Here is a 16,286-nt window from a genome sequence, read left to right as displayed (position 1 = left end):
TTACCGTCAACTATTTGCTTGGATTGTTAAAGGGGCTGTTGTTTGCTCTGGTGCATGTTGAAGGCATAGCTAGGTTTTGTCATATTCAGTTACACGTTGTGTGTTATGATTGAACTTCTTCTTTGTATGCTAATAATAAAGCGCTATAATTTGTTGCGTGAGACCAACAGTAATTATAGAGAAAGGGAAACTTGGAAAAGCCGCGTCGAGCCAACTGCATGAGTTGAGCAATGTAGTGCGGCTGAGTTCTCGCTGAGTTTGCGCTGCCTGCTTCAGAGAATCCATCACAGAAACAAACCGCCCCCACCCACCGAGTGCCCCCGCTTCAGATGCAACTCAAAATACATAAAGCCTCCATGTTGCACAGGGAATGTAGGGCCAGCAGATATGAATTGTTTGCTTAAAAGTGTTCGCTAACTTTAACGTGGAACATTTTTTTTTCTTTTTGGACAAGAACAATCCTCCGACAGGCTTCCCAGTGTTTTCAACGTTATTCCATACACGGCCTCACGTTTTGGATGATCGGAGTTTCTCAGCTAGCTTAATTCGCTACTTGCTAACTTTAGCTAGTTAGCAATTCAACGTCGGTAGGTTTTAGGTTTTTAGCTCACAAAAACATTTGTTTGCAGCGATGATATCTTGCGGAGAGCCATAAATGACAGCCATTCACCGGGTTCCATTCACCACCGCGCTAGCTGGCTGGCTACCACCGCTGCCACAAGACTTCACCTCGGACAGTTGCCTAGCTTTGTGGGCTGGCTGGTCATCCACCTCTTAAACAGCTAGCTAACTGTAGCTAGCAAACGAAGCGAGCGCGGTAGTAAGAATAACATTGTGGGAAACAAAACAGGAATAACCACCCGCCTAAATGGACCACACGTCCATTATAACCCAAGTTTCCAACCCGAAGGAGGAGGAAATAATATCATTTAACCAAGAAAAAGGTAAGGAAAAGTCTATTATAGTGAACTCTGGTTGGCTAACGACTTTTCTCCACTGACGTTAGCTTTTAGCTCGCGCTTGCTAGCTTCTCTAGTAGTTGAAGCCGCCGGTTTCCCGTTTGTGAGAGTCTTATATAAACCTGGAAACGTAACTAACGTTGGTGAAAAAACTATTATTAAGCAACAAGTGTGTTACAAGGGTCTTGTCCCGAATAAAGTAACGTTATCGAACTGTCTTGATGTGGTTGATGCCCGTTCAGTATTTAGAGCGCTCCTGTGTCTAGACGTGTGGTCTTATCCAATTAACGTAGGCTTAATTAGCATTAACAACGTTGTTGTGAAACAGCAGTTGCTCACTCCTAGCAAAGAATTGTTATGCTAACGTTAAGCTTATAAATATGTTTTTTAAATACTCGTCTTTTGTGTTTTGGCTACATAACTGGGAAAAAAGAGATCTGATAGCTACCTCAGTTTATGAACAAAACTTCTTGGGGCTTTGGTCTGAGAGATAGCAAAAAGTTTTTTTTAAATGAAGAAGCAAGCATGCGGGCAGTTGCGAAGAATCTGTTGTCAGCAAAATTGGATGTAAAAGGTGTAGTGAATTAGCACAGTATTTCCGAGACGACGTTAAACTGATGTGACAAAGTCATCACCACTTTGGTCTTCTCATAGGATGCACAGATTCACATTGCTATCCGTTTTCCCTTCTGTGTTGTGTATAATTCAGGGATATTCATTACCAGTTCAGTTGGTAAGCATTCATATTTACGGCTCAGGGTTGAAATGATCTCTTGTGCCGTCATTTTCACGTCTACATTCCATCTGTCTTTGCTCTTTATTTATTTTTCCACTCACTCTTAAGCACGACCAACAATGAAGATAAAATCTTTGCTTCAAGACCATTGATGCTAATGTCCATTCATTTCTATTCGTGGGCCTTCTCAGTCACTTTCCGGGTCACCCAGGCCCATGGGACATGTATCAGTATCACATCTCAAACCTCACTTGTCAGACCATTAGTAATGCGAGAACTTAAGTCTTTCAAGCACAACAATGGATTCTCCTCTGAAGGCACAAAGGTGTCCCCCAGAAACTACTCTGAATTCTGTTTGACTCAAGTGTATGTGTGGGTCGTGTGAGATTATCATTGTGGGTATGTGCAAGTTATGGATGAGTACCATTGTAGTTTGGAGCTGACCCACGTAATATGAATGTACAGTAGTGTGTGTTACTCCTTGATTCCCCTGTGGTGTAATGCTCACTTTACAAGCAGCTTGATGTTATGTCTTGGTAAAAATATTATCAAGACAGCAAGACATTACAAAGACATCAGAAGTGCCTGTCTTTATTTGGTTCTTGAATTTTGTTATTGAGCTGGGATAAAGTGATGGTGAAGTCATTTAGTGTCACTGGTTATGACTAGTACTCAAATTATGGTTGCAAATTAAGTGGTTAGTTGATGGGAAATTCATCTGCTATTAGTTAGAATTGAGTGGATGTCATAAAATGTCAGACAAGCATGCTGTGGTTTCATTTAAATATATTTTCTTTTGTTTCTTTGTAAATTTATTTATTTTCCCTTTGATCTTTTGGCAGTTGGTCAGACAATGTAAGCAAATGTAAGGCATCATTTTTGGCTTGTAAATGGATTTGTTTTTATTTATAGACTATGTGAGAAATTTAAAGATTGACAGTTTAATTTATATGTTTATTTAACCAAAAAGTAAGTGTGTAGTGAAATAATTTTATTCTCTTAAGCTCAGGATTTGTGGTGTAGCACTAGTTAAGGACTCACTGTAGGTCTTAGAACTTCTTAGAACAGTGTAGGCCAGTTATCATTCAGTGTTATAGTAACAGTTTTCTTAAAAACACACACACACACACGCACACACCACCTATTGTTAGCCTGAGAAAGAGCTGCCTGTTATGCAGGACACTTATGATTTGGAGGATAAAATAGAACAGTGATTTCTGCCTCTACCTCTGAGTCATGCAGAATTGTTCCCTTGGGGCTAAGTCAAATATTACCATCATTATAGAAATAATATGGCCATGTTCTTGCTTCCATTTGTTCTGGATGTTTTGAAAACAGTAAGATTTAAGTTTGAGGGCACAGGCATAAGCTGTGTTAGGTAGGAAGGTGTGTGTGTGATATGGCCCGAATTTACTTTATCATGATATATGTAATACTGGTAAATACCAGCCTGCCTTTAGTCAGTGTAATATAAAAATCACACAAATTAGAGGTCCATTCTTTATCCCTTTATTGGCTGAGCAGCTGCATCTCCTGCTCTCCACTGAAATTGAATGGGTTCCATTGACTTAATATTTGTCAGTGGATCCAGTGTGTCTGCTAGGGATTGGCATTTTAAGTAATATCCATATTCAAGTACACACATTAAATTATTATTGCGTACTTGCCAAAAAATCTAATGCAGGGATACAGTATGAAATGAATACACTATTGTGTAAGTGTTAGATTCAGCAACACATCTTCAACACCTTTGTCAGTAGTAATAGCTACCTTGTTAGCACAGCGCTTTCCACACACATCTTCTCCACTCTTGTGGGTGTTGGTTGATGCACAATGGTAGCTTGCATTTAGATTCAGCAAATGCCATCAGCTTTTAAAAGCTTCCTCTTTCCACAAAGCTTAAAGAAAACATATTGATAAGCTGACTAATCTTCTCTGTCCTGGTGGGTCACAGTGGCACATGCTAACACTGCTAGCCAATGAGGTGATGAGACATTGCCTCTTATCTGTCTTCACTGTTTTCTCCTTGTGCTTAATGTGCAAATGGTTAATCGCTGTTGTTCAGTTGTTCACTGAATTAGTTGCCCTTTGCAAGTTTAAGGTTACATTAGATCAGATCATGTCTTACTGAAACCACTGAATGTTTTCTAAGATAGATCTGTCTGTCTTTCATTATGTACAGTTCATCAAAGTAAACTTTGATTATAGAAAAAGGTGAATTTAATGTATTTATTATTTGGGAAAATGTGAGTAAGATATACATTGGACAAATACTGACATCAAAATCAACTACTGGAGTACTCACGCCCATTCCAAGTGTCTATATCTTAAGGGATAGCCCCTCTCTGGTGGAAACAGTATTGCCTAAATTCTACCTTATTACCCAAACCCAGTTATAGAGCAATGATGCCATGGTTTCTTAGCTTTATTCTCTGAGTTTATTCTACAGTCAGCCAATGATTTGACTGTACCTTATCTATTGCAAGTCACTTCAACATGTAGGCCATGTTGAATCCCAGCAGCTGTCTTATAGGAATTTGACAGGTAGTCTTCCATTGCTTGAACAGGCCCCAAACAGTCTGGACAAAAATTGACCACCTTTGCTCTCGGTGTTCCTTTACTAGCTGTCTTACAACATGTGCCTGCCTTTCATACTGGTGCGGCTGCCAAGCTGCCACCTAAATATAGAATCACTGCCCTGCGGGGCTAGAGTACCGCTGACCTCGAGGACAAGTATAACTACTTGCATAGACGACGATGATTTTTTTTTTTTTTTTTCATTTTCACACTCATACTAGGCTTTAGTTTTGGGGGAAAAAAAACAATAACTTGATTTTCAAAAGTAAATAACAGCCCTGGTCTTAATGGGTCATTTTATGCCTCATTGGGATTTTGTAACATGTAGATGAAAATGTGTTTCAAATATTTAGAGTTGATTCTTGAATAGGTGTCTCTTATATGATCCCTTCACCGTCTTCTGTCGTCACTGAATTCAAGATGTGGTGGTAGTATGCCTTGGGTTCTGCAACAACAGGTTTTTGTCAAATTTCAACCATATTATAGGCCTGTTAACTTATTTCGTGCGGTTCCTGTTTAGGGTCATATGGTGGCTCAGTGGTTAGCACTGTTGTATCACAGCAAGAATGTCCTCAGTTTAAATTCACAGGACAGGGGTGGATTTAGGTATGTGTGTATGTGGAGTTTACCCTGTGCATGTGTGGGCTTCCTCCCACAGTCCAGATAGATCAAGGTTATCTGTGAATATGGTTACATGTGAACGTGTTTAGTAAGGTAATCGAAATATCTGTCAATCAGATTGGTAGCAATACCAGGCTTCATTCATTTTGGGTTTTGGTGGTGGTAGTAGGGAGTAGAAATTTGGATTATGTTTGCTTTTATTTATTATAACTATACATTGTTTGTTGAGGCAGAGATCCATAAATGGTCAAGAGCTTATCAGACTGCGGAGCGGAGGCTGATAGATGCTTGTGAGTGCATTAAGTGCATTCGTAAACATTCCTCACACTTGTGAAAAAGTTGTGTTTTTGTTTTGTTTTTTTCAGTTTTTCAGCCAGTACCTATTAATATTATACTTTAAGTATAATTTGACGATAATACATTTGTAGTTTTGCTTTTGCAAGATTTTTACAGTATGGTATTGCTGCTGACAAAAGCATGAACGCCAACATGAAACTTTCTTGCAGTTCCTTTAAGCATGTGGTTAATTAAGTGCAGCTAAAGACAACTTTTCAACATTATCTTTAAAAAAAAGACAGGAATCTCCTAGCAGAATATTTTTTAAAGTTAACTGAAATTTTGAATACACAGATAGATAGACAAACTAGCTCCCGCAAGTAAAATCAAAAAGTAAATACAACATGTAAAACTGAAATTTGTTTGAAATTTGAGTCGGCTCAGCAGCTAGCCAATCAGATGTCATTTATAAATTGTTGAGACTTGCTTGCTGGGAATGGATGAGGCTCATCAGCAAAGAAACTTTCTTGCCCGATAGCTGTGACATCACGTGTTTTCAGTGATGGAACTGGGGAACTGGGCTTGCTTGTCATTACTGAAATAGATCATAAGATTGTGATATTGCAACATGTGCAAAATCTGCAGCTTTATCTTTGAAACTCACCTCAGTGTACTGGTGCAGCTGCAGTGTTTGCATATGTTCCTCTTTGCCTGTCTGTGATACAGTAGCCTTCCATGTCGATAGGCTATTCCTCGTGACATGTAACCAATCAGATGTGTGTGCTGTGGGCAGGACATTGAATGAGACTACAGAGTGGTGACTACAGGGAGAGAGGCAGTTGCATCAGAGCAAAAGTAGCACACAAAAAATTGGCAATTGCATGTGAAGTAACGATTTTGATGATTGTAAAAAATGATGTGATAATCAGCCAGGCCCGGTCATCTGTAGATGTTATTCTGCTAGACTGTTTTCCTAACTATTTACTCATTTGATCTTATGCCATCATATCTGCTTCATCACACTCCTTTCGTTTGCTGATATGTATTTAACATCCTTGGGAGGCTTCACTCCTTTGGACTGTGTTACATTTTTTTCTGTAGATTAAAGGAGTAAAGATATAAGACTTGGGTATTTACTATTGATGCAATTACTATACATGTGGAAAGTAAATTCACTGTGAGATTTATAGTGTTATTTAGACAAATGTTCAGTGCTTCACTGACCAAGTACAAAGCTTTAAGTCTGCACAGCACTGTTTACTGCACATAGTGTATGAGTGATTAAGCTTCTCACTGTGTTGGACTGATTCTTAGCCAAAAACTATATGATCTGTCAACAATAACAAACCAACCCATGAATCCAGAACACAACATGCATCCTCGGCTAGAGAGAGAGGTGCTTGTTCTTGGTCAGATCCAGGTTGGAAGTTGTTGTCACACCTACTGATTAATGATTCATCGAGTGTTTGTATGTGGCTGGCCCAGTGCTGAATATACTCTACCTGAAGACCCAGAGGAATAGTGCATGGAATATGTTGCTGTGCCCAATAAGTGGTTAATATTTTTTAGGTAATGAAACATTGGAAAGATGTGAAAAAAGGAACTGGACTCTACCTTGTAACAAGGTTTACACTGTCAATAGTGAATTTACTACCCTCCATCCACCCCAGCTTAGTGGTGTGTTTGAGGTCCAGTTCTGCTCTGTGCAGGACTCAGTAGTCTTGGCTGTTTTCTTAAGGTTATTGTGCAGAAATTGGCAAGTTGTATTGTTAAGTCATGGGAACCCAACTACTGCCTCTCTGTCTCAGTTTTACATGAAGGTACATGTGAAGTGACGAGACAAAGTCCAGTTAGTAAGTGAAGTGTTGTCCTGCTCTATTTTTAGGTTTCGATCAGGCGTATATGACTGGCCACAACAGACATGATCCTCTTGCAGCATTGCTCTTGCATTCTGTAATTATATGCTTTGGTGATATTGCCAGAAATAAATGTCTATATAAGTTTATTAGTTTGCATTTGGTGGTTAAGACAGTGTTGAGTAAACGTTTGATATTTTCTAGAGGATTCGGTCAAATTTCTTACAAAACGGTTAACTTGGCCCATTCTTTCTTTTTTTTATTTTAAATGTACTCTATTACGAGTATAAGTATAAATTAACAAAAGAATTGTGTTAATAACTAGACTTGAATACTCAAACTAAAACTTGAGTAATCCATCTTTTCCAGGAGGAGCTTGTGTCACAGATGAGATGTAATCTAAATACCCAGCACAACATGCCCTAGCTTGCAAGGCAGTAATTAATGTGACTGGAACCCAGTGATAGAGGGAATGACAGAGCAGTCATAGTGTTTGATGTAGCTTTGACTTGCTGTTATTCTGTCAGTGTCTGATACCTTTCTTGTTCTCATGAGTATTTTTAGCTGCGGAATATAGAATTGAAGTAACCTTCAGTGTGGTAACTCCATATTATGCCCTTTCATGACGTGATATGAGACTTTGGCTGCTCTTGTGGTCTCAGGATACCATGGTACGTAGCACTGTTTTGTTGGAAAAACACTTGACAAATCTAGGCTGGTGTAAAAATAGTTCTAGTATTTGTAAGGGTTGTCTGGAGTTTGTTGTCCTGACACTGCTTTTATGAAAAATCATTTGAAGTATTTCCAAAATCAAGCCGCCGAAAGACAGGACATAATGCTATTTGTTCTTTCCTCTTCTTCAGCTGCAAAAACGTGTTTTGTGAGGCGAGGGGGGGGGACTAATGGGTGGAGAGGAATGCAGCCTTGTATAGGCTCTGCAGGGTCTGGGGGCCTCCCACCTCCTCTGCCTCCTCCTCCTCCTCCTCCTCCTCTCAACTCTTGTGCATGTCCAGGCTGCTTCAGTCACTCACCTGCCAGCCGAAACATGGGAGGGGAAACGTAAGCAAACTTTCAAAATGGAGACTCATAGGCCAATCGGGTGATGGTATCCACGACGGGACAAAAAGGAGGAGGGAGGAGGGCAGCTCCCAACATGTCACTATTAATAAAAGCTCAGTGTCTGATTTAAGCCCTGCTCTGTAGTCCTGGAATGAGAGGCGAATTGCAATCAGAGCAGAGCACACTCTGAACTGTCGCTATGTGTGACTGATGAAGTCACCCACTCAGCCAAGTTATTTTCTGATCAGTGCTTCTGCCAGGCTGGGTCAACAAAAGCAACACTAATGCCATTTAATCACACTGTCAAGGTCTCACCTATTGTTGCTTTTACCGCTTTGGCAACTTAGGAGAACTTTAACAACAACGTAACAGTTTGTTCCCAGTTGTTCTAGTGGTATCTGCAGCTCAACATGCAAATCACCAAATGTAAATGCTTCCCAGCTTCACCCTCTTCCACTTTTATGACAGAACATAGATTTGCATATCCACTTGTTCACCCTCCGCTCTCCCACCCCTTCCTTTTGTTTTGACAGCATCCCAGTCGAACAGCAGCCTAAAGAAGCAGAGGAGTCGAAGCATCTTCAGCACATTCCTCTGCTGCTTCCGCAACTACAATGTGGAACCACCAGCCACCAACACCAACACCAGCGCTCTGCCTCCACCTGTTGAGGAGAACGGATCGCCTCCCAAGGTGGGCTGCTCCTCAACTAAACACATGCTGATTCATTGTTATTTTTTGCATCCTTGTGGACCCTTTCAGTCTCTTGTCTTTGTTCTCCTTCCTACCCCTCACCCTGTTTTCGTGTGTGTGTCTATCTCTTGTATTGTAGTGTGACCAGGTCGAGGTCATCCCTGTCCCTAGTGTATGTATTGCCTTTTTTCTTTTCCTTTGCATGCAGGCTGAGTGGGCTGGTGCTAGCACATCCTGTCTGTGTGGGCCCCAGTGCTCCTCTGAGAGCTTTTGCTCTGCTACTGTACTGCCGTTCATTTTCAGCCGATCATCGCACTGGCTGTGTGGATGGTATATATGAACCTGTGGTTGTGGTGCCTCAGTGCCTGAGCTGCATGAGTGACACTTGGTGATTTGTATGCTTCCAGAAATATTGTGACACTAAATGTCTAGTGATTCAAGTGTGAAATATTTTTTAATACTTACTTCAGTTGCTCCCTTGTCTGATAAATAAACAGTAGCTCCTAGTCTTAAGGGTTGCTTCCCCAACTAAGGGGTGAAACTAATTCATCCTGTCACACAAGGAAGGAATTGTATGTGGTCTGACCAATGTACTGGTCAAATCACCCATCAGTGACTGCATGAAGGTCGTCAGATCCATCAAAAATGAAAGGACTTTTAATACAGCACAGTTCCTGCACTGATGCATAGTTCCCTTCATCCTTTTATAGGCATTTTTGAACTGAAAATGGTTTGAGTTAAATACTAACATTGCTCCACAGCAGCACCTAACCTTTGCATGGCCTTTGTCTGTGAGAATGTGAGAAGAAATGTATTTAATTGGCACAGATGTGACAAAAATCTAGTACTAGAGTAGAATAGGCGTTTGTAGCAGGGGAAATATCCAGTGGTGAAGAATACCATAGGTTGTTATTTTTAAAACGATAGGTCCATTAAAAACATCATTTCAGACATGGCTTTATCTCAGCTTCTTTTTCAACTGTGGAAAAGCTCTTCCTAAGATGGTGCTGGCTTGCCTGCTCAGCCTTGCGCAGTAATTTATGCAAAGTATATATTTTCAATCACTCGCTCTCTTACGCACACTCCCTGTCTCCATATATCTGACATTGCCTGCCTTGTCTTTACCCCACAGCCACCAGCCAAATACCTCCTACCAGAGATGATAATATCTGACTACGGCAAAAAGTGTGTGGTGATTGACTTGGATGAAACGCTTGTCCACAGCTCATTCAAGGTGAGAGGAGACTGATCCTCAAATTAAGGTTTACTGTTGATATTGTGCATACTTCTGCCATTGTAAGCTGTGTGTTGAGTGTGAGCTTATTAAGAACCTCCATGTACAGTCACGGGTTGACCAACGAAATCTTGAAAATGCAGTTTGTAGCTAAAAAAAGTTCTTTCTCACTACCCTGAAAACAAAAGTGCATTTTCTTGACCATTTTCCTACATCATTGTAGAGCATATTGTAAGTAGTCACTTTGCAGTGATAGTAATACATGTTTTATATCTGATATTACCTGTCTTTATATTCAAAACGCAGCTGATAACCTGCAGGAAGTCAAAGCTGCATCAACTCCATTAGGTCACAGTGTAAACAAAGCCAAGAGAGGAGCAGGTGGTGGAGGATGTGCCTTTGTAAGAACAGCAGCAATATTACAGTCCTGACTGTGCACTCGGAACATAAGCAGGATGGTAATAGGAAAGTCTGAAGGGCAACTGATGTTGGCAACCAGCAGCAGTTAATACAATTTCTTCTTCAGCTTGAGCAAGCACTGTCACATAAAGAAAGCTGGAGGACGACCACCTTGTTAGATTACTAGAGAGGGTGCAGAAGGAAGAAAGACAATAAGGAAGAATTTGTTTTGGCAACAAGAGACTATTTTCTTCTTCTGAAAGATATTTGACAATCTGAATGAATTGCAAAGTTTAGTGTTCCTAGCAGGACCTCTGCTGAGCCGTTGTAGTACTACACCAACAGTTCTAATCACACTAATATTTTGTGTTTCTTCTTTTAGCCTATCAGCAATGCTGATTTTATTGTTCCAGTGGAGATTGATGGTACCGTTCATCAGGTATTGTCCACACACTATAAAAGGACATGTTTATTGAAGTATACCTTCTTTTATTTAGTTCATTTATGTGAAGATCCTGAAGAGAATGGCTGTGATCCAGTTCAAGTAATCCAGGATAGGCTGTGTGTATCCTGGTTGGCCTATTCATGATTACTTGCACTGGGTGGCAGCTGCTGGGCGAAGAGAAGAGTGCTTCTAAACCGTGAATGTGAATGATGTCTTTCATAGAAGGTGTTCAACCAAGCTGAAGGTTTTGATAATAGAAATAAAGAAGAAATGCAAGAAATAAACAGCATGAATTTTTCATACTTTGAGTTGTATTTCGTCTGACACTCGCATCCTACCATGTATGTTGTTTTTCTCTAACCTTAAATCTGGTGTGTCTTTTCAGGTGTATGTGCTGAAACGACCCCATGTAGATGAGTTTCTTCAAAAGATGGGAGAGCTATTTGAATGTGTGCTCTTTACAGCCAGTCTTGCCAAGGTGTGTTTGGACCCGGCCAATGTTTTCTGTGTGTAAATGGATTTTAGTTACACGGCACTGGCAGCCATAGAACAACATTTTTTATTTCGTGTTCTCTGTTTTTCATCTGCTCTTGCTGTATGAATTTTGACACTTCCTCTGCCTCGCTCTCCATCTGTGTCTCTTACATCTTAGCCAATAATGCATGGGTAAGTTTAATGAATGAAATAAAAAAATAAGGGCCTGATATCTCTGTAGTATCAGATGTTACGCGTCCTGAGTGAAAAGCTATGTGTCAGTGGTGCTCGTGGTATCATAGAATAGTGTTTCCTGAGACACCTTTCCTGTCAGGTGAACGCTCATGTGAAAGATGACCTGCTTTGCTTCCTTTTGGAATAATAGTGTAGCTTTTGCAAGTTGTTTTGTTTGCACTGTAGTTGAGGTATATAACCACAAAGATTTCCATTATAACATGCACTTTGACTTGTGCATTTATTTGGATTTGTACAGCAGTGAAATGAACATGTGTAATGTACAGGTACCATGTTTCTATGTTTGTTTGGCTTGGACAGTATGCAGATCCTGTGGCAGACCTGCTGGACCAATGGGGCGTTTTTCGAGCACGACTCTTTAGAGAATCCTGCGTTTTTCACAGAGGGAACTATGTCAAAGACCTCAGCCGGCTGGGACGAGAGCTCAGCAACGTCATCATTGTTGACAATTCACCCGCCTCCTACATTTTCCACCCAGAAAATGCTGTGAGTTCCTAAATCACTAATATAATTGTCATATTCAGAAGGTGTAGTAAGCAAAGCAGGATATAACCTGTTTCTATTTATGTTACTGTAATAATCTGTCTCAAGAACAGTGGATTAAGTGCTCATTTGAAGCCTGTTGAAACTTTTTCAAGAAACGCTTGCATACGAAAATTTAGAACAGAACAACATAAAGTCGCCTCACTCACACCTGCCTTACTCAGTATTAGTCTGTATTCATATCAGAAGCATCATCAAAGAATAAATTGACTCCTATTTTTTTCACATTCTTCTCACATTTTGCCAGTATGGACGTGAAATAGGTCTTAAATTGCATTTCCAATGGTCTTAAAAGGTCTGAAGTTTAACTTTGTGAAACCTGCTGAAACCCTGTTGCTACCTTGCTGTATTGGTAGAATATGGTGGCAATCTTGGCAATAAGGTCTAAATTGCTAGAAAAGTTAACTGTAGGTGGTTTTCCCATCTCTCAAGGTCCCAGTCCAATCCTGGTTTGACGATATGAATGACACAGAGCTCCTGGATCTGCTGCCTTTCTTTGAGGGACTCAGCAAAGAAGAAGAGGTTTACGGGGTCCTGCAGGATCTAAGAAGCAGGTAGCAGGACACACTACAGCACCACCTGTGCTCTCCACCCTCTCTGTCAATCTCTGCCCTTTTCTACAGCCACATCTCTCAGACTCAGGCAGATCCTCCCACACGCGCCCCTCTTGTCTCTGCCCCAAGGGGACGCCCTGGAGTCTCACTGTGGAAACCTTCATGTAACCCCGAATCTGCTCTCACCTCCTGGGACTGGCTGCCTTCTGAGTGCCATCAGAAAAAAACCCCATAACACTAAAAAAAATCCCAGGAGCACTGTGTTTGACAAAAGCCACACCAGAAAGTGTACAGAGCATCCTAAGTTCATAATATTGGGGACAAAATGCTAAGAGGAATGAACTCTGGTCTTTATTTTCAAACCAACAAAATTTTATTATTCGTTGAAGTGCTTGTTTGAAAACCAAAAAAAGAAAAAGAAAAAAAACCCAACTTATTTCCTGAAACTTCTTTTGTGGTGCCACACAAAAGTCTGAAAAGATTTCGTCCTCGCATTGTTGCTATGCAGGCAGTTTCTGGTAGTAGGAAGGACTGTGATACTCTTTTCTTACTCACTGAATGAAGTGCCTTGTGTGAATGTTGTTTATATGGGGAGATATTTTGTACATGGCAAGTCTCTTCACACACAATATGCTTTAAAGTGGACACAGAAGCATCTTGACAAAGTTTTTACCTTAGTTTTTTTTTTTTTTTTCATCATCAAACGCTGGGTAAATGTCTTAGTCATATGTCATAGTATTCTCTATTTTTTTCCCACTATGCTTGTGCCATTATATAGATATGACTTTGATTCTTTCTGCTTTCATTATATGTAGAACTAGTTCATTTGTTTTAGGCAAAGGAGTATGTTTGCAATAGTGAACATTATGCCCCACCTACAGGTACAGTAGTTCTTTGCTTTGATACTCCAATCTGAAAGCTAAGATAAAATTGTGCCATTTATTTTGTGTCTCTTGCATTATCCCCCTTATCTCGTTTTATTATTGCCAAATAACAAAATTATTTTTTAACAGACTTCATATCTTTAACAGGGATTCAGCTATAACTGTTAAACCATTAGTAGTAAGTATAGCATTATAGGTTTTATTTTTTTGACAAATAGTTGTCAAATACATTTGTATGTTTTTAATGTTATGAAGTCCTTGTTTGTCATGTTGTGCTTCTCATATGACTGGCTCTTAGCCCACATTTTTTCCTTTTTTTTTTTTTTTTTTTTTTGGCACACATGAGTGGTGCAGCTTTGTCCTTGGGGGAATTCTCCAGAATTTTACACATTTGCAAAGGTATCCCCTTTGTTTTTGCTTCAGATGGTGTGGGATCTTACAGTAAATGGGTCGAGTGCCATGTTTTTATTTCTTCAAGAGGTTTGTGTCTTTTGGGAATATAGTTTATAGTTTTGGACCGAGTCTGGACAGTGTTCAAGTCACACCGTTCTCTCCTGATTTGCGTACGATGTTGGCCCGCTCTCGTCCAGCCCTGGTGTAAAACCGGTGGAGACGATGGGTGGTGTTTACCTTCCCAGACTCTCTTTAACTGCTCTTCACCTCAGTGCCTACATTTTGAGTGGAGCCACACAAACCGAATGCTGCAACATTAGCTACCATGGCAATAACCTTTTCTGGGACAGTTTCCATCCTAAGCGTTTAGTTTGGGTGTCTGGAGCACTTGACACAGCTAGCCAGTAAAGGTTTGGTTGACAGTGAAGGCTGGTCTGATTATTACAATGACTTGGAGGTCTCTGACCTTCAAACATTCATTTTACTCATTATTTGTTCTGAAAACTGGGCACATGCGTAATTTAGTCCTTTTTGAATCCAAATTAAATTATTAGAATGTCAAAATGATTTTTTTTTTATTAGAATTAAAATACTGATTAACTTAAATGTTGCTTGGTCTATTTCAGCCACAGCAGCCAAGCAATCTTGTATAGTGAAGTACATTGCCATCAGCTTTTGTTGAGGGTGGAAGTAAAAAAAGGACGCCTTCCAAACCTACAGATGGGGGCTTAGTCTTGGCCCTTCCAGACAGCCTCCAGATGCTAGGGGCCAGCTGTAAATGAAACACTACTAGGGCACCGCAAAAGGACTGAAGAACCTCATGATGGCATTGATGCCTTACTGCCTGTGGAGGCACAAAGCAATGTTTCTTCATTAATTCCAACGTTACAGCTACGCGTTTTCAGTGTCGTCTCATTAGTATTTTCTTATGGAGTGTGAACACGGCTTGGCCATGTATGTAGACCATATTGGGTCAGGTGAATTAACATTGTGAAACAAGAAATTGAAGCATGAAGACACTCTCTGGGCCCATCAAGGGATTGTGCGCTCCAACAAACCTCATTTGCTTTGTTGCTTGGTTTAAGGGTCATGATGTTGCATTAAAAAGACCTACACTACATCATAATTTCCTTTTTTTTTTTTTTTTTTTTTTTTTTCTCCAAGTTGAGAGGCTGCTGCTCCTTCAGGCGTATTGAAATATTTTCTCTTGCATAAGCATTTGTGTTGGTGGTTTCAGTGCAATGTCCTTTTTATAAGAAGCATTTGGCCGACTCTTCTCAACCTCTCAATGATTACCTTTCTCTGAAAATGTTTGTATCATTGTGATATTTTTCTACCTACCTTTTATCAGTATTTGGTTTGAGAAGTTACATATTACCCATTGTATCCTGCTTTTTTTCCCCCCTTCTTTTCCATTCAGATTTGTAATTTTCCTCTCTCTTGCCTTTGGCAAGGGTTCTCAGTCAGGTCTCGTCTTTCCTATCAGGGGACGTGTGTGTGTGTGTGTGTGTGCACGCGCATATGCACAGGCATCTTGTTTGTGCTTCCTTACAGTGTTTCTTTATGTATCACCTCACTCATAATCGCACATTCATCGTTTTGTATTGATTTAACGCCAAAGTTCCACAACACTTGAGTTCAAGTCACAAGTTAGTCACTTTTTTTTTTTAAAACACTTGTTGGTTCTTGTTGGCTTAGTTTGAGTGTTGGTTGCGTGTTGTCATCCTGAACATCAGTTTTTCTTTCTTTCCATAATAAAAGGCTTCATTGAAATAATTTTGTCATGTCTATTTTTTGTTTTTGTTTTTTAAATTCAAATATCCGATACGGTACATGAATTAAGGCCAAAGATCATCACTTCAACTTGGTGTGATTGAGGATGTCTTTGACATGGTCTCCAGAAGTCATGAGAGAGAGTCTTACTGTGTTCTGTTGGCATATTTTACAGTGAATTTATTCACTTTGTCATTAATTTCTTTTGAGACGTCACAATAAAGCACATTTTTATGGAGGAATGCTGAATGTCTTCTGTCAGCAGATTAGTTGCACATCAGCAGGAACAGGCTGCAAACACAAAACTGATGTACCTTTCTAACCTATATTCCCCATGATGTTTCTGATCTTATGGAGAATACAAGTCCAATAATTACAGTTCTTAGCTCGTACTCCTTTGAAAATGATCTGGCTCTGTATCTGCTATAAGCTCTTACTTTAGCTGAACATAATGTGGTGAGGGTTGACAAAAAGTTATGCATCATATTATCAAAGCAACGAGCTGGAAAAGGCTAAAAGCCCCCACAGAGCTGAGGGGTACTGTAGAGATTCAGTTA

The 16,286-nt window shown here is 40.1% G+C and overlaps 1 protein-coding gene across 2 annotated transcripts; it reads left to right on the top strand.

Moving 5' to 3' along the window:
• The first annotated feature begins 18 nt into the window (after positions 1-18).
• On the top strand, positions 19-15,729 carry LOC124069325 (CTD small phosphatase-like protein). 2 transcript variants are annotated; one of them, XM_046408395.1, is made up of 8 exons: positions 19-944; positions 8,618-8,775; positions 8,915-8,947; positions 9,908-10,009; positions 10,791-10,847; positions 11,239-11,331; positions 11,883-12,068; positions 12,558-15,729. In XM_046408395.1, the coding sequence occupies exons 1-8, from the start codon at positions 869-871 to the stop codon at positions 12,681-12,683; spliced, it is 831 nt and encodes a 276-aa protein (XP_046264351.1). In that variant the 5' UTR covers positions 19-868; the 3' UTR covers positions 12,684-15,729. The 2 variants fall into 2 exon arrangements, with proteins under 2 accessions (XP_046264351.1, XP_046264352.1); XM_046408396.1 differs by lacking the exon at positions 8,915-8,947.
• Positions 15,730-16,286: the final 557 nt, after the last annotated feature.

The sequence above is a fragment of the Scatophagus argus genome, chromosome 13 (assembly GCF_020382885.2).
Source record: "Scatophagus argus isolate fScaArg1 chromosome 13, fScaArg1.pri, whole genome shotgun sequence".
In the NCBI taxonomy this organism is placed as follows: domain Eukaryota; kingdom Metazoa; phylum Chordata; class Actinopteri; family Scatophagidae; genus Scatophagus; species Scatophagus argus.
This window is presented reverse-complemented; position numbering and strand designations above follow the sequence as displayed.